Genomic DNA, 25,264 nt, shown 5'->3' with positions numbered 1-25,264 from the left:
CATTTCTCAACGCTTTTTCCAGGTCGACAAATCCTATGAACGTGTCTTGATTTTTCTTTAGTCTTACTTCCATTATCAACCGCAACATCACAATTGCCTCTCTGGTGCCTTTACCTTTCCTGAAGTCAAACTTATCTTCATCTAACACATCCTCAATTTTCTTTTATATTCTTCTGTGTATTATTGTCAGCAGCTTGAATTCTTCTGTGTATTATTGTCAGCAGCTAGAATGGATGGGTAATGAAGCTGATTGTGCGAAAATTCTCGCACTTGTCAGCTCTTGCAGTCTTCAGAATTGTGTGGATGTTTTTCCGAAAGTCAGATGTTACGTCGCCACATTCTACACACCAACGTGAATAGTCGTTTTGATGCCACTTCGCGGGCCGGTGTGGTCGTGCGGTTCTAGGCGCTTCAGTCTGGAACCGCGTGACCGCTACAGTCGCAGGTTCGAATCCTGCCTCGGGCTTGGATGTGTGTGATGTCCTTAGGTCTTTAGGTTTAAGTAGTTCTAAGTTCTAGGGGACTGATGACCTCAGATGTTAAGTCACATAGTGCTCAGAGCCATCTGAACCATTTTTTTGATGCCACTTCCCCCAAAGAGTTTAGAAATTATGATGGAATGTGATCTATAGCCCCTGCGTTATCTGACCCTAAGTCTTTCAAATCTCTATTAAATTCTGATTCTAATACTGGATCCCCTATCCCTTCTAAATCGACTCCTGTTTCTTCTTCTATCACATCAGTCCAATCTTCCCCAACGTAGAGGCCTTCAGTCTACTCTTTCCACCTAACTGCTCTCTCCTATGCCTTTAGCAGTGGAATTCCCTTCCCGCTCTTAATGTTAACACCCTTGCTTTTCATTTCACCAAAGGTTGTTTTGACTTTCCTATATACTGAGTCAGTCCTTCCGACAATCATTTGTTTTTCGTTGTCTTCACATTTTTTGTGCACTTATTTTGTCTTAGCTTCTCTGCACTTCCTAATTATTTCATTCCTCAGCGGCTTCTATTTCTGTATTCCTGAGTTTCCCTGAATATTTTTGTGTTTCTTCCTTTCATCAATCAGCTTAAGTATTTCTTCTGTTACCCATGGTTTCTTCACAGTTATCTTCTTTGTACCTATGTTTTTCTTTCCAATTTCTGTGGTTGTCGTTTTTAGAGATATACACTCCTCTTCAACTGTACTGCCATTTGAGCTACTCCTTATTGCCGTATCTATAGCCTTAGAGAATTTCAAGCGTATCTTGCCATTCCTTGGTACTTCCCTATCCCACTTCATTGTATATTGGTTCTTCGTGACTAATCCCATAAACTTCAGCATACTCTTCATCTACTACATTGCGGTTTGAATCTATATTCGCTCCTGGGTACACCTTACAATCCAGTATCTCATTTCGGAATCTCTGTCTGATCATGATGTAATCTAAACTTCCCGTATCACACGGCCTTTTCCACGTATACTTCCTCCTCTTGTGATTCTTGAATTGAGTATTCGTTGTTACTAGCTGAAATTTATTACAGAACTCAATTAGTCTTTCTCCTTGTCCCAAGCCCATACTCTTCTGCGAACTTTTCTTCCACTTCTTCCTCTACAACTGCACCCACTCCCCATGACTATCAGATTTGCATCTTCCTTTACGTACTGTATTACCCTTTCAGCATCTTCATATACTTCCTCTACTATTCATCTTCAGCTAGCGATTTCAGTGTGTGTACCTGAACTATGGTTGCCACTTCCCCCAATAATTTTAGAAATTCTGATGGAATTAGTGTTGGTTTTCTGTCCATTCTGATAAGAACAACCCTATCACTGAACTCTTCACTGCAACACACTCTCAGCCCTACCTTCCTGTTCATAACGAATCCTACGGCGGTTATACCATTTTCTGCCGTTGTTATCCTATACTCATCTCACCAGAAATCCTTTTCTTCTTTCCATTTCAGTGCACTGACCCCCACTGAGCGTTTGCTTTTCCGATTTTCAAGCTTCCCCATCACTTTCAAGCTTCTGACATTCCAGACCCCAACTTGCAGAATGTCATCCTTTCATTGTTTATTCAATCATTTTCTCATGGTTACATAATGCTATGTTAGTGATAGGTTCGATCAACATGCATGTGTTACGTGAATTCAAAACAGAATAGCTGGGTTGAAGACGACGTACAATCCATGGTTCAAGATCAATGTTACTAAATGGATTGATATGAAAAATATAATAACGTTGTCAGAAAAAAATGTGTTTTGTGATCAAATACAGGGTGTCCATAAAGACACTTTACAACTTCAAAATTTTATTACATGGCAGTTGTTAAAATATTTTAACAAAATTTCTATTAACGTAATCAGCGTTTACTGAAGTTTTTATATATACTAAAGTTTTGTGTTTCAGATACTGTGTTGATGGAAGGAACTGAACCTCTATAAAATGGCAACTGCTCAACAGAAGGCACAATGTGTGTCCTGGTTTATTGAGACAAACTCGGATGGTCAGACTCAACGAAACTTCAGAACGAAGTATGGAAGAGATCCACCATCGCGCCCTTCAATCCGTGCATGGCACAAAAAATTTATGGAGACAGGGACAGTGTTGGATAAAGGGAGGAGCGGGCGGCCAAGAACCTGCGACGAAAACATCGATCGCGTTTTAAACGTCTTCATTCGTTCACCTACTGCTGCCAGAAAGTTGCAACTACCACGTCAAGCTGTGCATAAGGTCCTCCACAGGATCTTACGGTTGTACGGTTACAAAGTGCAACTGTTGCAGACACTTGTGCCAAATGACAAGTCAAAACAGACAGAGTTTGCATTCAACATGCTGGAACGCATTTCGGAGGATGAAACATTCCTCAAGTGAGTTTGTTTCAGTAACGAGGCAACTTTTCATGTTTCTTGGACATTGAACAGGCACAGTGTGAGAATCTGGGGATCTGAACACCCCCATGTGACTAGGGAGCTTCACTGGGATAGTCCAAAAGTGAATGTGTGGTGTGGAATCACGTGCAACCGAATTATCGGTCCATTTTTCTTCAACGAGTGAACAATTACTGCAGATGTTTAGCTCGACCTTCTGACGGAACATGTAGCACCGCAATTGTTTGACTTACAACCAACTATCATTTTCCACCACATTGGGGACTGCATGTTCGTTGGCTCCTCAATGAAATATTTCCAGACAGATGGATTGGGAGGGATGGGTCAATTCCTTGGGCACCGCGTTCGCCAGATATCACTTCACTGGACTTTTTTTTATGGGGGTATGAAACGCAGATATGGGACATTGCTGACTTGAAGCAAAGGATTCGTAATGCCATTGCCACCATTGATGCTACAGCGAACATGGCAAGAAATCGAGTACGGTCTTGATGTGCTTCTGCAACTAAAGGCGCCCATATGGAGGCCTGTTACACACTGTCAAAAACACTTTTATGAACACTACTTACAATAAAAGAAATATTGTTAAAATATTTCAACAGCTGCTGTTGTAATAAAATTTTGAAGTTGTAAAGGGACTTTATGGACATTCTGTATATTTAGAACTATGTTTAGATGTGAGATACGTAGTTTAAGTACAAAAATTCACTCAAGTCATGTCGTAATTTGTTGAATCGAACAGTACAACTGAAGTAAAAAACTTCTGAGAAGGAAAGATTCATTGCAACTGTCCTAAGGACAATTAGTCTCACTAGACTTTTTCTGCATATTCCACATACCATCAAAACTTTGGGAAGGCGGTGCTGTTTCGGCAGTACGTAAGCCCAAATACTAAGCGTTGTACCCAGTATTGGTTCTATAAGTTTTCGACTCCAGTAACTGGAGTGATGAATCTGTTTCCACGTAGATGAACAACCTGTCATCCACTGCCTCCAAACATTAAGATGTGTAATGTTTAACGACTTCCATACTGATTTTGAAATATACGTATTTTGCCAATGATGAACACAGAATCATCCCTCAGGGAACACAGAATTCCACCAATATAACTGCCAGTATTGCTGTTTGTATAACCGATATCCAAATTAAATAAGTAGACTTATACACACAGAGAGCATAGATTTATAATTCACTATCTGGCATTATTGCCTGGCCTGTTTTTCGATAATTATTCCAAACTAAAACCTTTGGAGTACCTGTGAAACTTTGACAGACCTAGTCCGACCGTATTCTGCGGTATTAGTTTACAAGAAAGTATACAGTATAAATGTGTGCCATCGTTGTTGCGTGGTCATGGATTGATATATTATAAGAATTGACAGGCAGCCAGCTGTATTTAAGCTATGGTTAAAGTTAGCAATCCATGTTTGTTGTAGCATATATAAGCGTGGGGCTGCATAGTTAATTCGTGTGTTAGATGACTTTTTTTTTTTTTTTTTTTAAGAAACAGTTTGTGAATGCTCTGGCCAGGCGGGGAACCAGCATCACAGTTGAAAGAAAAAGTGACCGACACCAGGTAAGGTATATACTTGTACATTTACGCAAAGACTATGAAAAATATGGAAAAAGACGTAAAAAATTTTTAAAATATATAAAATTCCGGAAAAATAAAAAAAATGGTAAATAAAAATCCGGAAAAAATGTTGAATCTCATGCACTGTAGTAGAATTGTCTTCAGTGATACGTCCTGCTTCGAACTGAGCCCCGATGACCAGAAAAGTCTGGACCCCTTTGGTTTTCACTCGCACCACCTTTGCAGGACAGTGGTATGTACAGGATATTTTACATCCTGTTTTGCTGCCCTTCATGGCGAGCCATCCTGGGCTAACATTTCAACAAGGTAATGCCCACCTGCACATGGCGAGAGATTCTATCGCCTGTCTTCGTGCATCCCAAACGTAACGTTGGCTACCACGATCGCCAGATCTCCCCCAAACTGAGAACGTTTGAGGTATCATGGGCAGAGCCCACCAACCTCCTCGGAGTGTTGACGATCTAATGCTCCAGTTTTACAGAATTTGGCACGGTTTTCCAGAAGGTGGGACTGTGATGGTACTCACCCAAGCTAGACATTTAAATAAGTGCGCCACAGACATGTTGCGTTTCTCACACAGATATGAGTATTTTGCTGGGAACACTGACGTCAATGATGTGGTGACTAAGTTCCTTACAGACTTGCTACGAGGCTAATGCATCTCTATTCACAAGTGCTTCTTTCGAGATGCTGAGCCAGAATCAGTAAAACCGTTATCAATAATGAAGAAAAATGGCTCTGAGCACTATGGGACTTAACTTCTGAGGTCATCAGTCCCGTAGAACTTAGAACTACTTAAATCTAACTAACCTAAGGACATCACACACATCCATGCCCAAGGCAGGATTCGAACCTGCGACCGTAGCGGTCGCGCGGTTCCAGACTGTAGCTCCTAGAACCGCTCGGCCACTCCGGCCGGCATTAATGGAGAGATGAGATCTTCATCGATATTGTTAAAATAATTTGCTTATAAAAATGAATTGTGGAATGTTTGCGTCAGGTGAGTCAGAAGCTTGTGGACAGCGTCAGTTGACTCGTTGAGATTTGCTGAGACGCAATGCGCGATCGCAACATCTATGGCTGCCTGTATATTTTACTGGCAGAGGTGCTTGTCACCTCAAAGACTCTATGTCTTGGTATTTAGATTTTTTTGTAATATACTACCAGTGTTCCATATTAATTTTGTTCACTCATTTTTAAATACTCTGATCGTAAATCTTGTTTTATGTCGAATTAAGTCCTTTGTTAATTCTGTGTTGCATCACACCAGGGGACGATTTAAATAATGTCTACAGTGAATTGTCAAAACCAATTGTAATACTGCATTTCCTGTCATTAGCTGGCTGTAAGGTCAATTTCCAAAAGACAATACATTAAAAAAAAACTTCGTCAGAGTGTTATTTTCAGACCACATTCGTTCTCAGAATGCATATGCTGGTGCCCAATATGCAGGTAGCTGCCCTAATGTTAAGATCAATTAAGTTTGACACATGGGCAAAGTGCAATTTGATTCTGAAGACTCCGTCACACACGTAGATCTGCTATTTACAAGATCCACGCACCCCTTTCAGAATACCACTTCCTGACAGATATAGTTTACATTTCTTCTGTTGTTGTTTAAGTTTTGGACCCCAATCATTTTCTCTCATAGCAGAGCAATGTGTTTTGTTTGTTTTGACACAAAGAATGGTAACAAGTCTAGTTCACTAAAATATAAAAGGGATAAGCGAACAGGTTACAATTATGGATGATGTTCTCACTCATGATTTCCAAACACTACCACTAAAGGTTCTTCGATGCAAGATTTTGTAGTAAGAGAAGCCACGGTCCTCCATCGAATCCATCCTCCCACCCCATCCACCCTCCCCCCATAGCTCCATAGCTGCTATTCCCATATATCTCGTGGGAGAAAATCTGACACTAGTGTTTCAAAAGAAAAGGTCAGTATATCAGTTTGAGACTTTTTTTTTTTTTTTGGTTGGGTTTAAGGGCGCTCAACTGCTGAGGTCATTAGCGCCCAGTCACTGTTGTTAGAGCACATGGAATCTGGTAAAACTCAAGGGGATGGAGGGGACACCAGAAGGACCTGACAAAGATGCAGACAAAATAAGTAAAAAGATTAAATGTCTTTGGACAAGCCAGTTAAAGTTATAAAACGCAGAATACGAGCAGCTGCTCGAGCGTCATCAGCTAAAACATCCGGTAAAGTAGATGGCAGGGACAGGACAACACGAAATTGACTAAAATCGGGACACGACAATAAAACATGGCACACTGTTAATGCCTGACCACAAGGGCACTGCGGGGCTGGGTCACCGGAGAGCAGGTAGCGGTGGCTAAACCGGCAATGCCCAATCCCCAACCTGGTCAGAAGGACCTCCTCGCGCCGAGATGGTCGGGAGGATGTTGTCCAAGCAGTTGGTAGCGGTTTTACTGCCCGGAGCTTGTTTCCTTGGAGGGATGACCAAGCATCCCACCACAACGACACAAGCCTCTTACATACATCCCCACGAACGTCGGATGACGGGACACAATGGGAGGCTGGCCGAGGCAGGAGGACTGCAGCCTTGGCCGCAGCATCCGCAGCCTCATTCCCAGGCACTCCTACATGTCCGGGAACCCACAGAAAGCTGACAGAACCACCGTTATCAGCGAAAGAATGGAGGGACTGCTGTATCCGTTGAATCAAGGGATGGACCGGATAGGGAGCTCCAAGGCTCTGAAGAGCACTGAGTGAGTCAGAGCAGAGTACATATGATGAATGGCGGTGGCGGCGGGCATACTGAACGGCCTGATGGAGAGCAAAAAGCTCGGCCGTAAAGCTGGAACATTGGTCGAGGAGCCGGTATTTAAATGTGGCGGCCCCGACGACAAAGGCACAGCCGACACCATCGTCAGTTTTGGAGCCATCGGTGTAAATAAAGGTGTGACCGGCAAGTCGAGCACGAAGTTCGACAAACCGTGAGCAATACACTGCAGCCGGAGTACCCTCCTTCGGGAGTGAGCTGAGGTCGAGATAAAAATGAACCAGAGCCTGGAGCCAAGGTGGTGTCGGGCTCTCACCCTCTGAAGGTGGTAGGGGGGGCAAAATCCAATTGTCGAAGCAGGCGACGGAAGCGGACTCCGGGGGGCAGCAGGGCAGACACATACAACCCGTACTGACGGTCGAGAGAATCGGCGAAGAAGGACTTGTAAGAGGGGTGGTCGGGCATAGACGACAGCCGGCAGGCATACCGACACAGCAGTACGTCGCGCCGGTAGGTCAACGGTAACTCGGCAGCTTCAGCATAAAGACTCTCGACAGGACTAGTGTAGAAGGCTCCGGTCGCAAGACGTATCCCCCGATGGTGGATGGAGTTGAGCCGGCGTAAGAGGGACGGCCGAGCGGACGAGTAGACGAAGCTCCCATAGTCCAGCTTCGATCGGACTATGAACCGATACAAGCGAAGCAGGACAGTGCGATCCACTCCCCAAGATGAACCGCTAAGAACTCTGAGGACATTAAGGGAACGTGTACAACGGGCCGCCAAATAAGAGACATGTGGAGACCAACACAGTTTCCTGTCCAACGTGAGCCCTAGAAACTTACTTGTGTCCACGAATGAGAGAACAACGGGACCGAGATGTAAGGATGGCGGAAGGAACGCTTTATATCGCCAAAAGTTGATACAAACCGTCTTCAGAGAACCGGAAGCCATTTGCCACGCTCCATGAGTAGAGGCTGTCTAGACAACGCTGAAGGCAGCGCTCCAGGAGGCATGTTCTCTGGGCACTGCAGTAGATCGCGAAGTCATCGACAAAGAGAGAGCCTGAGACATTAGGTGGAATGCAATCCATAATTGGATTGATCGCGATGGCAAAAAGGGCTACGCTCAAGACGGAGCCCTGAGGCACTCCGTTCTCCTGGAGGAAGACGTCGGACAATACGGAACCCACACGTAACCTAAACTTTCGATCCGTTAAAAAGGAATCAATAAAAAGGGGCAGGCGACCGCGTAGGCCCCACCTGTGCATAGTGCGGAGGATACCTCCTCTCCAACAGGTGTCATAAGCCTTCTCCAAGTCGAAGAACACGGCTACCGTTTGGCGCCTTCGCAAAAAGTTGTTCATGATGAATGTCGACAAGGTCACAAGGTGGTCAACAGCGGAGCGGCGGCGACGAAAGCCGCATTGGACATTAGTAAGTAGCCGTCGAGATTCAAGAATCTCGACTAACCGAGCATTAACCATGCGCTCCACCACCTTACAGACACAGCTTGTAAGAGAAATGGGGCGGTAACTAGAAGGAAGGTGCAGTTTGAGACAGGACTGAAGGTTTGCTCAGATGGCCTAATGATCCAGACAACTGCTTGCAGTAAGCAGGAAGCTCAGGTTCAAGTCATAGTGTGGCACAAATTTTCAGTAGTCTCTATAGACACTCATGCTCATAAATTAATGATAATGCCGAGACATGGTAAAACAACGCTCTGGTTGGCGGTTTGTGGGTTTAAATCACTTCGGGGTATGACCAGGTGGTACATTTGATCTGTGGTCGAGGCACAGTGGCGCAGGCAGCAGTCCACATATGCAGAGGTGTGTTGGTGCATGCCAGAGTATGGTGCCGCGAGTAAGTGGGCACAAAACGTTTTCAGACATGCTAATGGAGACTGTGTATTGAAAATGGCTCAAAGAACACATATTGATGACGTTGGGTAGAATACTAGGGCGACTAGAAGCTGGTCAAACACAGCAGGTCGAAATACAGGCCCTCCGTGTTCCACGAAGAGTGAAGATTATGGCAACGATTCCAGCAGACAGGAAACGTGTCCAGGCGCTACAGTACGGGACGTCCACAGTGTACAACACCACAAGAAGACCGATATCTCACCATCAGTGCCCACAGACGGCCACAGAGTACTGCAGGTACCCTCGCTCGGAACCTTACCGCAGCTACCGGAACAGTTGTCTCCAGACACACAGCCTACAGACGACTGAACAGACACGGTTTATTTGCTCAGAGACTTGCAAGGTGCATTCCACTGACCCCTTGTCACAGGAGAGCCCATAAAGGCTGGTGTCAAGAACACAGTACACAGTCATTGGAACAGTGGTCCCAGGTTATGTTACGGACCAGTCCAGGTATAGTCTGAACACTGATTCTCGCTGGGTTTTCATTTGGTGTGAACCAGGAACCAGATATCAACCCCTTAATGTCCTTGAAAGGGACGTGTATGGAGGTCGTTGTTTGATGGTGTGGGGTGGGATTATGATAGGTGCACATGAACCCCTGTATGACTTTGACAGAGGGACTGTAACAGGTCAGGTGTATTGGGACGTCATTTTGCACCAGTATGTCCACCTTTTCAGGGGTGCAGTGGTTCCCATCTTCCTCCTGATGGATGATAACACACAGCCCCACCGAGCTGCCATCGTGGAGGAGTACCTTGAAACAGAAGATACCAGGCGAATGGAGTGGTCTGTCTGTTCTCCAGACATAAACGCCATCGAGCACGTCTGGGATGTTCTTGGTCGACGTATCACTGCACGTCTTCAAACTCCTACAACACTTCAGAAGCTCCAACAGGCACTGGTGCAAAAATGGGGGGCGATACCCCAGCAGCTGCTCAACGCCTGATCCAGAGTATGTGAACCCACTGTGCGGCCTGTGTAAGTGTGCATGGTGATCATATCCCATATGGTGTTTGGGTACATGCGCAGGAAACAATGGCGTTTTGTAGCACATGTGTTTCGGGACGGTTTTCTCAACTTAACACCAATACTGTGGACTTACGGATCTGTGTCGTGTGTGTTCCCTATATGCCTATCCTCTTGGTGCCAGTTTTGTATAGTGCCACGTTGTGTGGCACCACATTCTGCATTTATCCTTAACTTATGAGCATGAGTTTATTTAAGTGCCCAGAAAATCATTTAAAGAAAATTCAAATTTCATTAAACACACTAGAAACAAGCCATCTCCTCACTTGTGTGCTTAATATCTGTTTTTTCATCTCTCCTACTGCTACTTCTGCTTACTCCTCCTTCAACATATCTTTCTGAGAACCTCTACATACTATATCCACAGCTACCAAATACTCATTCACATAACATCTACGTTTTGTTGTATGACAGTGGATCAACACCATGCTTGAACATCCATTACCTTCAGGACTGGTATATCATATACGAAATCATCATTGAAAGCACAAATTGTCGTAAACACACCGATATATAAAGAATCTTTCCCAGATAATTACATTTGAGTGATTCTGAACTAAACATAATTCCACTGTCACTCCTGAGAAAGATGTACATCTCTTATGCTCACTCACTCAGAATTTCTCCATATCTCACCTCATCTTCACTTCAAGCATTAGGCTTGTTTTTTTGTTTTGCCTGTTATTACTTCCTCTATCTTCCTTAAGTTGTTCTCCCAAGTTGGTTAAGTCTTCTTATACAGAGAGGTAATCTTTTTCCACCTATTCTTTTGAATATTCGTTCCTGTTTGCCGACTTTCTTGTACTTTATTGAGAATCGAAATCAGTCAGCTCTTCTGCATCCCTTTCTGACCTTAGAGACCTCACTTTTCTTAGGATTTTCTTATATAACTTCAATAGTTTTTCTTATTTCGTTTTATTCTTTGGACATCTCTTTATTGTTGATTTGATTTCTTCTCTACAACTTTGTCATACTCAGATGTGACATCGTAGCCTAAATAGTTAAAATGCTGGAACTGTTACACTGTCAGTAACAATTTTTGTGTCTACAAGGTGTTTTCCCTTAAAAGCCATTAATTGCGTCACTTTCCTGAAATCGTCAAATAGTGCTCTTCGCAAATCTTAATTAATGAATGTATTTCCCTTTGTAACTCATCTTAATTCTCCAGCAGTAACATGGCATTGTCCGCAAATAAAAGTCAGTTCAACTGGGAATTTGAGTTAGTATTAATTCTCCCATTAATATCTTCTTCCATTCCCAGTCTGCATCATCAAAATGAATGTTAAAAATTGTGGGTGAAAAATGCTGCATTCTAGCCAAACTCCTTTTCTTGCATTTATAGGCTGTATAAGAAAACCATTTATATCTAAAATTGCAGTCGTGTTTGAATAGACTCTTCGATATGTACACAATAAACGATAAACTAATTTGCCTATACTATTTCCTCCATTTTTCGATTATTTGTTTAGTTATAAACACTGCATCTGTTGTCAAACTGACCCTCCAAAATGGTTCTTTGGCTAAAAACTCTCAGCTGTAACCTTCAGCCTTTTGTTTACTACACTTGCAGAAACTTAGTATGTGGTGTCCAGTAATCCGATTGCTCTTTAGTTCTCGCAATTGTTGCTTGTGACCATCCTCCTGAAATAGCTCCATTTCTCTATCGCATATTAAATAAATGTATTAGTCTCTTATGTAGAGGAGTGTCTCCATGTTTTAACAGTTCAGGATCTATGCCATCCACACCATAAGCTTTTCTTTTTACAGTTGAGGGCTTCTCTCTCGTGTTCTGATAACCTTATGCTTATTGGACGCCCGGCGTCGCCTACATACACCAGTCCACATTTGCACCCAATTTCATGAACTCCAGCGGCATGTAACTTATCAATTGTATCCTTCGTCGAGACCAGAACGTCTTTTATTTTCTTGTTGCTACGAAAAATCAGATTAATACCTGCCCGATGGAGAATTTTGCCCGGACGTTCAGTGACCCCTTGTACGTATGGTAGCACGACGGTTTTCCGTGCTTCGTTCTGCATTTCCCTATTGCCCTTCTCCTTTGGTGCCATAGTTTTATGTATCATCATCATGTAGTAGCCATTTGCTCCAAAAATCTGTGCAACGTGTTTGTACATTCCACCAGTCTTTCTAATGTCCTACCCACTGTGCTTTTTGGATGTTGTTTAAATGAGCAACTTCGTTTTTCGTTCGACTGAACATCTTCATCGCTTATAAGTTATAATTTACCTTCTATGAACACATTCTTGTACTATGCTTTAACCTATCCCAAGATACATTTCACTGCTCAATTTGCTGCATTCTTCTTTTGTTCAGAGACTTTATGATGTCCCTGTATTGCTTCAGTGAGATACTTATGATAAGCTCTTTTGTTTATCTTTACAACTTCATCTAATTCTGGTGTCCAGATTTTACCCTTCCTTCTCTCTCTTTTCTCTAAGGCTTCATCAGCTGCTTTCTTAACTGCAGTTTCTATATTTTTCCGTTCCTTTTCTATTTTTTCCACTCGTTCTTTCAGCTCTATTTTTCGATTAACGCTCATCTAATACTGACCTCGGTGCCATGTTCATTTAGTATATATACCGCGTGATCAAAAAGTCAGTATAAATTTGAAAACTGAATAAATCATGGAATAATGTAGATAGAGAGGTACAAATTGACACACATGCTTGGAATGACATGGGGTTTTATTAGAACAAAAAAAATACAAAAGTTAAAACAATGTCCGACAGATGGCGCTTCATCTGATCAGAATAGCAATAATTAGCATAACAAAGTAAGACAAAGCAAAGATGATGTTCCTTACAGAAAAGCTCAATATGACCATCATTCCTCAACAATAGCTATAGTCGAGGAATAATATTGTGAACAGCACTGTAAAGCATGTCCGGAGTTACGGTGAGACATTGGCGTCGGATGTTGTCTTTCAGCATCCCTAGAGATGTCGGTCGATGACGATACACTTGCAACTTCAGATAACCGCAAAGCCAATAATCGCACGGACTGAGGTCTGGGGACATGGGAGGCCAAGCATGACGAAAGTGGCGGCTGAGCACACGATCATCACCAAACGACGCGCGCAAGAGATCTTTCACACGTCATTTTGTGAACTTTGTTTTTTTTTTTTTTGTTCTAATAAAACTCCATGTCATTCCAAGCACGTGTGTCAATTTTTACCTCTCTATCTACATTATTCCGTGGTTTATTAATTTTTCAAATTTATACTGTCATTTTGATCACCCGATACTTCCTAGATTACTTACTTCATCTCTTCGTCTGTCAGTTTTTTGTTCATGCCTCATTTGGAGTACATAACTGTTTTAGGTATCACAAAAAAGTCACCAGAACCTATGTTATATTTTCTGTACATTCTTGTGCCTCTTACCTCGCATTTCAATTTTTTGTTAATGATAAAGTGCTCGATAAGAGACTCAAATCATCGAGCTGGCTGTGTGTAACTTTCTTTTTTTCTCCTCAATGAATACTGTCTTAACGTAGCACTATATATATATGTGAGGAAGTTTGCATGCTCTGGATCCAGAAGGCTATGCCAGCAGTAACTCAGCTACTACAAGGATCACTCAAGCCGCAGTTGCGAAAGGGGAGAGCCAGACAAAGTGTGACCCACAATAGCTTATTGGTCCCTTTCTCCTACCCTAACTCTGTCCTTACTATTTCCTTCTCCTCCATCTCCAGTTGAAGGATAGTGGGTCTATTAGGCATATGGAAGCTCCCTAGAGGAGTAAGCTCTTGGAAAATCCTACTACCCAACTATCCTTGAACAGGCGTTGAAAGGTGGCCAGGTGAATTATCCAGTTACTACTAGTACCCAAAGCAGCTATGTTTGAAGGTCAGATTTCACCGTATCATAACCAAAAAGATACGAAAATGAAACTTTTTTCCTTCTGCTTTATCCAAAAGCTAAAAAAATGGGAATTCGGTTTTTTACTTCGTTGATGCCCCCAAGAGGTACCACGAGTGCATAAATTGTGCATGTGTAGTGACAACTCACCACATGCGAGCGATGGCAGCTTCATCAGGTGGAGTAGTGTGACATGGAGTCGTCGGTGGTGCTGCAACAACAGGAGTCCGGCCGTGGTAGCTGTGGGGATGACTGTGAGTGCCAGGGGTGGGCCTCCCCGCCATAGTGGCTGGAAGTCTGCACAGAGAGACACTGCGTGGGTGAGTGTGTCCACACGTGGACCAGCTGCATGCTTGCTGCAAGTAGTGTAAAGATAACAGAACACACAGTCACAACACGGATAGCGTGTCAGTTAACACGAATGACTTTCCTGTAAATTAAACAAGTTTCTACGAAACTTCTTCTACATTCCCCATAGATGTAGGTTTCCATGTCTGGTGACAAACTGTTCAAAATGAGGCACAAACTAAAGATATACACAAGGGCCCCAACGTTGCTGGACTGACAGCGTTATTTGACAGGACACTTCAAATACGTCACTACAATAATAATAACACAGAAATTAGAAGGGCACTAATCAGACTGTCTCAGATTTTTAAATGATCTCATTGCAACATATGATCAACCGACAGTGTTCACACCATTTGCATCTGAGATTCATGGACTGGGCTATAAAAGGCATCGACCAAGAGGACGATGGAAGGTTTTGAATTCAGCAGAGAACGTAATTCAGAATGGCAGCAGTACAGAAAGATGACAATTCGTGATAGCAAGGAGCTAAACCATTGGGAAATTTAACTGCCCTTAAAAATATTGTCACAGAAATTTCAATACTTCCCTATAAATAAAAGTTGATATTCATGGGCAAACAAGAACTCTCGCGCAATAGACCAACTGCAAGCTTCGTCAAATTGCAATGTTGACAAAGTGTCTGAGGGAGAGCAGTAAAGAGAAGTACTGTAAATGTGTTAAAACCTGGCATTCTATCAGAGTTTGTACGGCAATAAAATTCAGTGTAACCATACACTAATGTACTTGACAAACGGAAGTGCCTAGAAGACATGTTTGGATGTCACCATCTTTATACACATATGCACCATCAGCAGACATGTAAACAATTTGTGTTTCAGGTTGCTGTCAGAGGTAGAATTGTCACCAGAGTGCATTAGTGTTGCTCATGTTCAGTGTTGTTACCAGGCTTGGTAGGGCAGATAAGCAGCATGCTCAGTGTCAAATCACTGAAACATGCAGATGCTGCACACTCTAGTGAGACAGACTTATAATTGCTAAGGTTTCAAAGAGTCCTCATTGTGGGTCTCCATTTGGTAGGTATACTTGTCATCAAAATTCTGGTCAACCACGTCTGACCAACACAAGGGGGGATCGCTGCATTCTGCACTGACCACATCATAACCTATTTGCATCTGGGCCTGCAGTCAGAGAACAAGGTATAAAGTCCAGCAAGATTCTGTGCCATACTGAACCATTGGGTTGATGCTAGCAGCAGCCATACTAGGAAATTACCCTGTGTGTAGACTCCCATGAAAACCACAACACAAATGACTGTGTTTGGAGTGGTGCTGTGACCAGGAACTATGGACTGCTGATGAATGACTTCACACTGTGTCCAACAATGCATTCTGGTTCTGCACTGTGCAAGGTGATCATTGTTGACAAGTATGGAGGCGACATGGAGGTAGGTTCCATTCTTCTAATGTATTTTATAGGCATGGTGTTACTCCAGGTGTCATGGGATGGGAAGCTATCCCATACCACTTCAGGTCCTGGTGGTAGTTGAAGGAACGATGAAGGCGCAATAGCATGCAATGGACATCCTACATACTCAAGTTTCCTGTGATGTGAAAGCATCATACTGTCATGTTCAACAGGTCAAAGCTTGTCTGCATACAGCATGTATCCCTAACGAACTGTTTATATTATGTTGAGCTAATACCTTGCCCAACAAGATCCTCAGGTCTGTCCCCAAAGGCACATATGTAGGATCAGCACACACACTAACTCTGTTCCAGTGCCATTATCCAGGGTATTAAAGACCACTTAGGATCTTGTGGACAAACTTGCCTCGGGAGAGGACACCCTTCCCACGAGAATCAGTGCATTTATCCCTGCGAGGGCGGTTGTAACATCATCCAGGTAGGTTGGCTCATACTAATAAGTTATTTGCAAATCTGACTCGAGTTTTACTCACCAAAATAACTTCACATACCGTCCCAACCTATGAAATTCATTTCAATTCCTCCTGTCCTTCTGTGTGCTTACTTCATTTGTCAGACAGTGTATTTACCTGATATCTAATGCTGTAGCTCCTGGGGTATGGAGGCTCAATATTAATAAAAGAAACAACAAAAAGGCGTATATAAGTCAACGGTCAGTTGGCTGTAACTCACCTGTAAGGAAATGTGGAACCTAATGCCTGGAAGCTGAATGAAGTCCACTGATGTGTGTGTGTGTGTGTGTGTGTGTGTGTGTGTGTGTAAGTCAGAGATTGGCCACATAACCAAAAAACATGAAACTTTCATTGCACATACAGGACATGACAATGAGAAGTTGTATGATATAGTGCATGGGGGCTTAATTATTATGCAGTAATTTTAGTAGCTGTGTGACCGGTTGCAAAGTCTCGTAACTGGTTGGCCCTGACTAGTATTAGTATCTGACTGCATAAAATAACAATAAAGAATGAAAGGAAATTTCCGTTAACACAATTGATTAATTAAGTCCCCAGCAACTATAAAAGCTACAAAACAACAAAGCACAAGTGTAACTGTTCTGTGTGTGGTAGTGTGATTCAACGTACATGTATCTGGCATGGTTCTTCCTCAATACGATGCGATATTTCAAACACCATTTACAATGAACAAATTGAAAAACCAGAAATACTATAATTCAACATAGAAACCAGAATTACAAGTCTAATACATGAACATGAACTAGATGCTTTGTTGACTGAACCTGTGACCAAGAGGCATTGTCATTTAGGAAATGTGAAATATTTTTTTTACCTCCATATACACTCCTGGAAATGGAAAAAAGAACACATTGACACCGGTGTGTCAGACCCACCATACTTGCTCCGGACACTGCGAGAGGGTTGTACAAGCAATGATCACACGCACGGCACAGCGGTGTTGGCCGTCGAATGGCGCTAGCTGTGCAGCATTTGTGCACCGCCGCCGTCAGTGTCAGTGTCAGCCAGTTTGCCGTGGCATACGGAGCTCCATCGCAGTCTTTAACACTGGTAGCGTGCCGCGACAGAGTGGACGTGAACCGTATGTGCAGTTGACGGACTTTGAGCGAGGGCATATAGTGGGCATGTGGGAGCCCGGGTGGACGTACCGCCGAATTGCTCAACACGTGGGGCGTGAGGTCTCCACAGTACATCGATGTTGTCACCAGTGGTCGGCGGAAGGTGCACGTGCCCGTCGACCTGGGACCGGACCGCAGCGACACACGGATGCACGCCAAGACCGTAGGATCCTACGCAGTGCCGTAGGGGACCGCACCGCCACTTCCCAGCAAATTAGGGACAATGTTGCTCCTGGGGTATCGGCGAGGACCATTCGCAACCGTCTCCATGAAGCTGGGCTACGGTCCCGCACACCGTTAGGCCGTCTTCCGCTCACGCCCCAACATCATGCAGCGCGCCTCCAGTGGTGTCGCGACAGGCGTGAATGGAGGGACGAATGGAGACGTGTCGTCTTCAGCGATGAGAGTCGCTTCTGCCTTGGTGCCAATGATGGTCGTATGCATGTTTGGCGCCGTGCAGGTGAGCGCCACAATCAGGACTGCATACGACCGTGGCACACAGGGCCAACACCCGGCATCATGGTGTGGGGAGCGATCTCCTACACTGGCCGTACACCACTGGTGATCGTCGAGGGGACACTGAATAGTGCACGGTACATCCAAACCGTCATCGAACCCATCGTTCTACCATTCCTAGACCGGCAAGGGAACTTGCTGTTCCAACAGGACAATGCACGTCCGCATGTATCCCATGCCACCCAACGTGCTCTAGAAGGTGTAAGTCAACTACCCTGGCCAGCAAGATCTCCGGATCTGTCCCCCATTGACCATGTTTGGGACTGGATGAAGCGTCGTCTCACGCGGTCTGCACGTCCACCACGAACGCTGGTCCAACTAAGGCGCCAGGTGGAAATGGCATGGCAAGCCGTTCCACAGGACTACATTCAGCATCTCTACGATCGTCTCCATGGGAGAATAGCAGCCTGCATTGCTGCGAAAGGTGGATATACACTGTACTAGTGCCGACATTGTGCATGCTCTGTTGCCTGTGTCTATGTGCCTGTGGTTCTGTCAGTGTGATCATGTGATGTATCTGACCCCAGGAATGTGTCATAAAGTTTCCCCTTCCTGGGACAATGAATTCACGGTGTTCTTATTTCAATTTCCAGGAGTGTATATTGACGAAAAATACACTGTGATCATTGCAACATCTTCCATCCAAACATTACATCAACCGAACAGCATCTACTCTCTCGCCCAACAGAACAACAACTGCACACGACATCCTCTGAACTAGAACTGCTCTCGACATCCTCTCAACGAGTACTGCCCACGGCAACCTCTGAACTACTACTGCCCAGTGGAGGCGGCGTAATAACTGGCGCAATCTCTGGCGCTGTGGCTCAGTGTAGCCACCTTTCATATGCCCCTCCTCCACAGCCTATAATTTGATGGTATTTTTGCCAGCATTGGTGGTGAAAATACCACCAAATTCGTCCAAAAAATACAGACAAAATAAAAGATGATATTAATAAGTAAATTTCACATAACTAAATAAATTTTGGCTTTGCACTGACCCTTCAATAACCTAATATATAAAATACAGAAAGGAGTACAAATACTTGCATACGTGTGATTTTACGTGATAGTTTACACAAGTATCATTTGTTACAATGGTTAAATAATTCACTCAGTGGCACCAGCAATGACGAATAGGTGCAGATAAGAGTCTCATAACATTTCATAAACAGTAAATACACAAAAAATTAGTTTATACAAATATTCACATAAAATCTTTTTAATAGTTCAATAAACAAGTAGCACTCCTAAGAGTAGTTGACAGTTCCAACAGTAGCACCCATCAATGGTGAACAGGTGCAAATAGCAGTCCCACAACATTTCATCAGCAGTATTTAAACAGCTCCAATAGTGGCACCCAGCAATGGTGAGCAGGCGCAGACACCAACAAGTGACATTATCTCAGTAGCAGCAGTTCCATCAGTGGCACCCAGTAATGTTGAACAGGTACAGACAACAACAAGTGACATCATTTTAGTAGAAGCAGTTCCATCAGGGGCACCCAGCAATGTTGAGCAGGTGCAGACACCAACAAGTGACATAATTTCAGTAGAAGCAGTTCCCATCAGTGGCAGCCAGCAAAGGCGAGCAAGTACAGGTAACAGTCCATAATATTCACAATCAATAATTAAACAGTTCATCAGAGTTCATCAGCAGAAATTAAAGATTTCCAAGAGGCACCCATCAATGTTGAACAAGTGCAGGTAACAGTCCATAATATTCACTATCAATAATTAAACAGTTCATCAGAGTTCATCAGCAGAAATTAAACATTTCCAAGTGGCATCCATCAATGATAATGGGTGTAAGCATGAACAACAGTTTGAATGCACACACAACCGCTTTTACAAAATTATTATCAATGCTCTTACACTAAAGATACAAATTATAATAAACACACAAATGATATCAGATAATTGTGATATTAACTATTACAAATACACAAATATCAGTAAACCTATAATATTTAAGGGTGTCAGTGCAAGCCACAACAAACAAGTAAAATAATATTTAGGAGGTAGGTCAGTACCAATTATTTGGGATTAGGAAAGGAAAACACACAAAACACACTCACTCACCTTTGTAATTCAATGGTGTTAACTGTGTAAATGCAATTCTGTCAAAGTTTGATGTTCAACATGTGTATCAAGTAGTAGTGGCAGCAGTGTACAACAGTCAATAATAGTTAGTCAACGTCATAGTCATCATGTCAAGACCAATGTTTGCCAAGCCAAATCAAAATGTACGGTTGCTGAACAACTGTCAATGTGCCAAGATATGCAAATACTTCCTCTCTCCTAAAAAAAATATATACTGCTTATTAATTTAACACAGTGTGTGTGTAGACAGTCTTCCTCCCACTTGAGTGTTCTAGTCCGCCATCTTCATCCTCCTTGTTCCATATAAACCAACAAAAAGAAATATGCTCCTCACTTAATTTATCTCTTATCCACCGAAACTCCAATAATCATCAACATCACACAATCTCAATATCTCAATAATACCTCTTCAATACATCGATACATATAAAGCTTATCACCAATATCATTTCACTTCCGCAACAACTCTTTCCTCTAGTCAGTCTCCTCGAACAAGTACAGATAAAATCCTAGTGCAAACTTCAATTCATCATCCCATACAATACGAAGACACAATGTCCACACACTACCTCTGTGTAACCCACCTGATCCAAATCTTCTACTCATTATGAATTATAAAATACATTTTGGTTACCTTGTCCATCATTAAATAAAAGAAATGCATACATCACCTCTGACAGCCTTTAGTTTGAATAACTTTCAGTTAGTAGGTACGAGTACGGAGTGTGAATGATCACATAAATCGTAATATTTCAGTGTGTACATCACTTCAAGAATCATGGCAAAACAGAAGCAAACATGTGGAGTATTTTTTTTGTGTCAAGTGTCACTTGCTATATCAATTGCTCACGAAGAATGCAGTGTAATAACTGTCAGTGGTCTAAACCTAGTGTTGGTATTTCATGTCGTTAGCTTCCTTCCTATTAGCATAAATTTATACAGCTTCCATTAAACCTCCACCTCATGTGACTTCAATGAAGTTTCTTGTACCAATGTCGTTCATAGAATTATAGCAGTTCATTTTCTTATCTTAAAATATAAAGCACTGAGCGTAAGCAAAACATGCAATAGCGAGAAAATATACCAGTAGAGAACAGAATGTCAACAAGTGGATGTAGCACAATCCCTACAACGAGGCTCTGCCAAGCGAACAATCTATAATTAATACCATAGTGTGACCTAAACTCCATCTTCGTACACAGTATTTCAGTATTTCTATACACCAAATTAAAGAGTAGTTACGACAACAAGACATAAATGTGTAAACATGCAATCCATACGCAAAGCAGCAAGTATATATCTTACATAATAAACAGGTCATTATCGTCATATCAGCATAAGCAAATAAATGTTAATATGTAATCTCAATAAGTAAACATGAAGGCGCAAGCAGATAAATCACAAAGTATGACTTATATAAATAACCATATCAGCACAACTAATCAGGTGACAATTGTAATTTAAATAAATAAGCACAGCAGGCACTTAATAAAAAAATATGACATCAGTGAAACAGCAGAGCAGCCAAGCGATGCATAATATATGTAAGTAACAACCCTGTTCATTAATCAATCATTGTCAAAATCAGTTAACACAAAGTATAAATCACGTAATCGCGAGCAGCAAATTACGTATAAAATACATATCTAAGTAGAAATATGTTACCCTTTTTAGTTTATTACTTTCTTCTTCGAAATTACATTCTTCCTGAAATTTTCTCGATAGCAAGTCCTCTTAACGTCGGACACACACAGAATTTACCTGAAGTTCTTAAATATTTTATACAACCGTATCCTGAAAAAAACTGAACGTTAATAACATAATTTATCAAGTCACTATAGCTTTATACTGAACTTATTCGGAGAAATTAGACTGTGTATTTGTTTACGGTTGTCAGTGCATTCGCACTGAGAGCTCGATCAGCTGTAGGTACGCGTGACGTAAGAAGTAATTGTTTGCGGTCAACGACTGCCTTGTGCGACGCGCAGACTTGACTGTTGCTTTGAGTATGTGCCGCCACCGGAACACGGTGCGGTATCCTTGTATTCTCTGCGTGTTTACGTGTAACTGTTGGTTTCTCAAAAGTATGTCATTCTACAAAAATTTTAACGCTCGATATATGATGTATTCCCTTAGAGCGCCGTCATTTAAGAGTTTCTACTTCGACAGTGTTATCACGAATAATTTTGTGAACTCTATATGGACCGTTATAAAGCAGAAAAAATTTGCGACACAAGCCTTTTCTTTGTGAACAAACGATGAGACTTAATTAACACCTTTTGACCAACTGACAAAGTTTTTAAACGACCAGGGCGTTTAGCTGATTTCTCTCTTCTAGCAACCGCAGATGCAATATTTTGTAGAGCCAGGTTGACAACTTCAGAATGCCGCAGTTTCCGTGCAGGCGGAAAAGGAGAAGAAGTTGAATCATTAGGGAGTTCATTCAGAATGTTTTGAAAAACATGAAGATACTGATCCCACGTTCTGTGATTCTGATGACAATAAAGACGACACAATTTATTGATTTCCTTCATCCATCTCTCTGAAGCGTTAGACTGAGGGTGAAAAAGTGAAATGAAAATTGGTTTAATCTTACAACGCCGTAGAGTACGAAGCCAAATTTTAGAGCGAAACTGTGATCCATTATCTGATATAACTTTATGAACGTGACCCACATCTTTAAGAAAATGTTTGATGAAAAGGTGTAAAACACACATTTTGATGTCAATTCCACTGCTACCAAAATGTACGCAAAACCATTAGTAGAACGAACCACTGGACCGAAGAAATCGACTGCAGCCATCTCTTTTAATTTCGCTGGAATGATAGGAAACAACGGTGCTCTGGAGAGAAATAGTTGGCGGTTTAGCCTTTTGACATAATACGCATTTGGCAAGAACAAATCGAATACGTTTTTCCATATTACTGAAGTAGCAATTTTCTCGTAATTTATGAAAGCATTTTCTGGGACCAAAATGCCCATAACTGAAATGTGTATACCAAATCAATTTATTAATCCACTCATCAGGAATCCAAACTAACCAAACAGAGTTGTCAACCGATTTTAGTTTAAAAAGAATGTCATTGCGAACTAAATAATACTGTCTAATCGCTACTCTTTCCTTTGTCATAAGGCTGGTATCTATTGTCCTGTCTGTTACGGCTGTCATTTTCCAAATTACCGCTATAACGTCCGTTCCGATCATTATCCCTTTTCTCTGAAATTCTATTGCGATTACCGTTACTGAAAAAATTACAAGAAGTTCCGTCGTCGTTGTCATACTCAAGTTCTTGTAGCAAAGTCTTAAGAGTTTCAATGTCGTCTTTACATCTTCCGGCTAAAGCTATGTGTCTTATCGATTGTGGCATCTTAGTTAAACAAATGCGAATTAATTCAGTCGGGCTATAAGGGTTGGAAAGGAACTGATTCTTTCGAATCATGTCTTCAAAGTATTCTGCCGGCGTGCGGAACTCAGACTGTTTAAAATTACGCTGCATAATAAGACTATGCTTGACTCTGTCTTGCGTGTTTTCGGACCAATATGCCGATAGAAATGCATGATAAAATCATTTAAATCATTACAATCTCTAATATGTGAGCGCATGCGCGTCGCCGGTTCTTTTTTCATCAATATTCTGAGAACTGTCACTTTTGGGTACAATAGTCATATCCGGTTATTCTTTACTGACTCCTTTTTTAGATAGATTGATAGTTGAAGAGTTGTTTTGATAGATACAAAGAATAGTAAAAGAATAGGCAGCAGTGCAGAAAACTAAAAGGGCAATAGCACCACTACAGCTCGGGGCCCCATGCACGCTACGGCACATATTCACTTAGTGTAGCGAATCCCCTGAGGACCTAAATAGCCACACATAAATTCCAGTTTGTGACTTAGTGGCCAATTTGGTGGAAGTGCGTACATAAATTGATCTAACCATGAACATGGATGTATGTCATTATTAGAATTGCGAAAGATCTTAAATTTCCCAACAGTTAAAAAGTGTTTATAGTCAAAGTTTTCGCCTCGTGGCGACAAAGACCTACCACGTCTGTCCCAGTCCGAATGTCGATTATTGTCAAGTTCGCTAGCCTGGCGCTCTCTTGTTGCATCTCGTAAATGAAATAAATTATTTTCTTCAAAACCCGTTGCTATCTGTGATTCTAAATTTCTTCTACTGTCTTATCCTACGATTTCGCTTTCAATTTGTTTAACTTGCTTTCGTAACGCCTCAAATTCCCTTTTAACGCGTTTATTAAATTTCCCCTGATTTTCAACATGTTTATTTATATTCTGGTACTCATCTTTTTCTGCAAATGGCACTGGAACTGTATCATCTGAATCTCTGTCCCCATTGAAACTGAGACTTGTCAATTTATCTGAAATCTCAATTCTTTCCGATAAGTCACCTATTTGTTCTTTCTGTTTATTTACGTCTTCCGTAAGTGTCGCGACTCGGGTTTCAGTATTAACACATTTAGTAGTTAACTGTTCGTATTGTTGTGTTAGGTTATTTATTCTGTCATTTCGTACGGATTCCTCATTTCTTTCAAATATTTCTTCCTTATCGCGTGCACGTTGTAAATTTAACTCTGAAAATTTTTGTACTATCACGCGATCTTTTTCTTCCTGTTCTCTATCCTGTTCCTTTTGTCTAATTTCTTTTGAAATTAATCTGTTATTGTAGCATTCTAAATCGGTTGTACTTCTCTAATTTCTTTCTTTAATTCACCTTTCATGTTTTTGAAACATGTCCCTATTCGTGAGTCTAAGCGTGTTTCCATTGTTCCCATATCAGTTTTAATTGTTCCTATTTGTAAGTCTAACCCTGCAGTCTGGAACCGCAAGACCGCTACGGTCGCAGGTTCGAATCCTGCCTCGGGCATGGATGTGTGTGATGTCCTCAGGTTAGTTAGGTTTAACTAGTTCTAAGTTCTAGGGGACTAATGACCTCAGCAGTTGAGTCCCATAGTGCTCAGAGCCGTTTGAGCCATTTTGTAAGTCTAACCGTGTTGCCAATGTTCCCATCTCTGTTTTTAATTCAGATCATAACTGTGTTTCCATTGTTCCCATACCAGTTTTAATTGTACCTATTTGTGATCCCAAATTTAATATTGCACTCATCAACTGCTCCATATTAACTGGTTCGAAATTCTTTTCGCTCCTAACATTTCCCGTAAAACTAACTTCCTTCCGCATAGCCGTAAAGCTATCTGTGTTCG

General features: G+C 42.1%; 1 protein-coding gene across 5 annotated transcripts in view; it reads right to left on the bottom strand.

The window, feature by feature from the left end:
* Positions 1 to 25,264, bottom strand: part of LOC126427354 (26S proteasome non-ATPase regulatory subunit 10-like) — a 114,385-nt gene that overhangs the window by 30,867 nt on the left and 58,254 nt on the right. For all 5 annotated transcript variants that reach the window (XR_007576648.1, XR_007576649.1, XR_007576647.1 and 2 more), the window contains one exon: positions 14,189 to 14,335. Coding sequence is in view for 2 of the 5 variants with exons in the window: in XM_050089687.1 (XP_049945644.1) it covers positions 14,189 to 14,322 (134 nt within the window). In the remaining 3 variants the exon portion in view is untranslated. The remainder of the gene's footprint in view (positions 1 to 14,188; positions 14,336 to 25,264) is intronic.

This window comes from Schistocerca serialis, chromosome 11 (genome assembly GCF_023864345.2).
Source record: "Schistocerca serialis cubense isolate TAMUIC-IGC-003099 chromosome 11, iqSchSeri2.2, whole genome shotgun sequence".
Lineage (NCBI taxonomy): Eukaryota > Metazoa > Arthropoda > Insecta > Orthoptera > Acrididae > Schistocerca > Schistocerca serialis.
The sequence above is the reverse complement of the archived record's forward strand: the minus strand, read 5'-3'. Positions and strand labels throughout refer to the sequence as shown.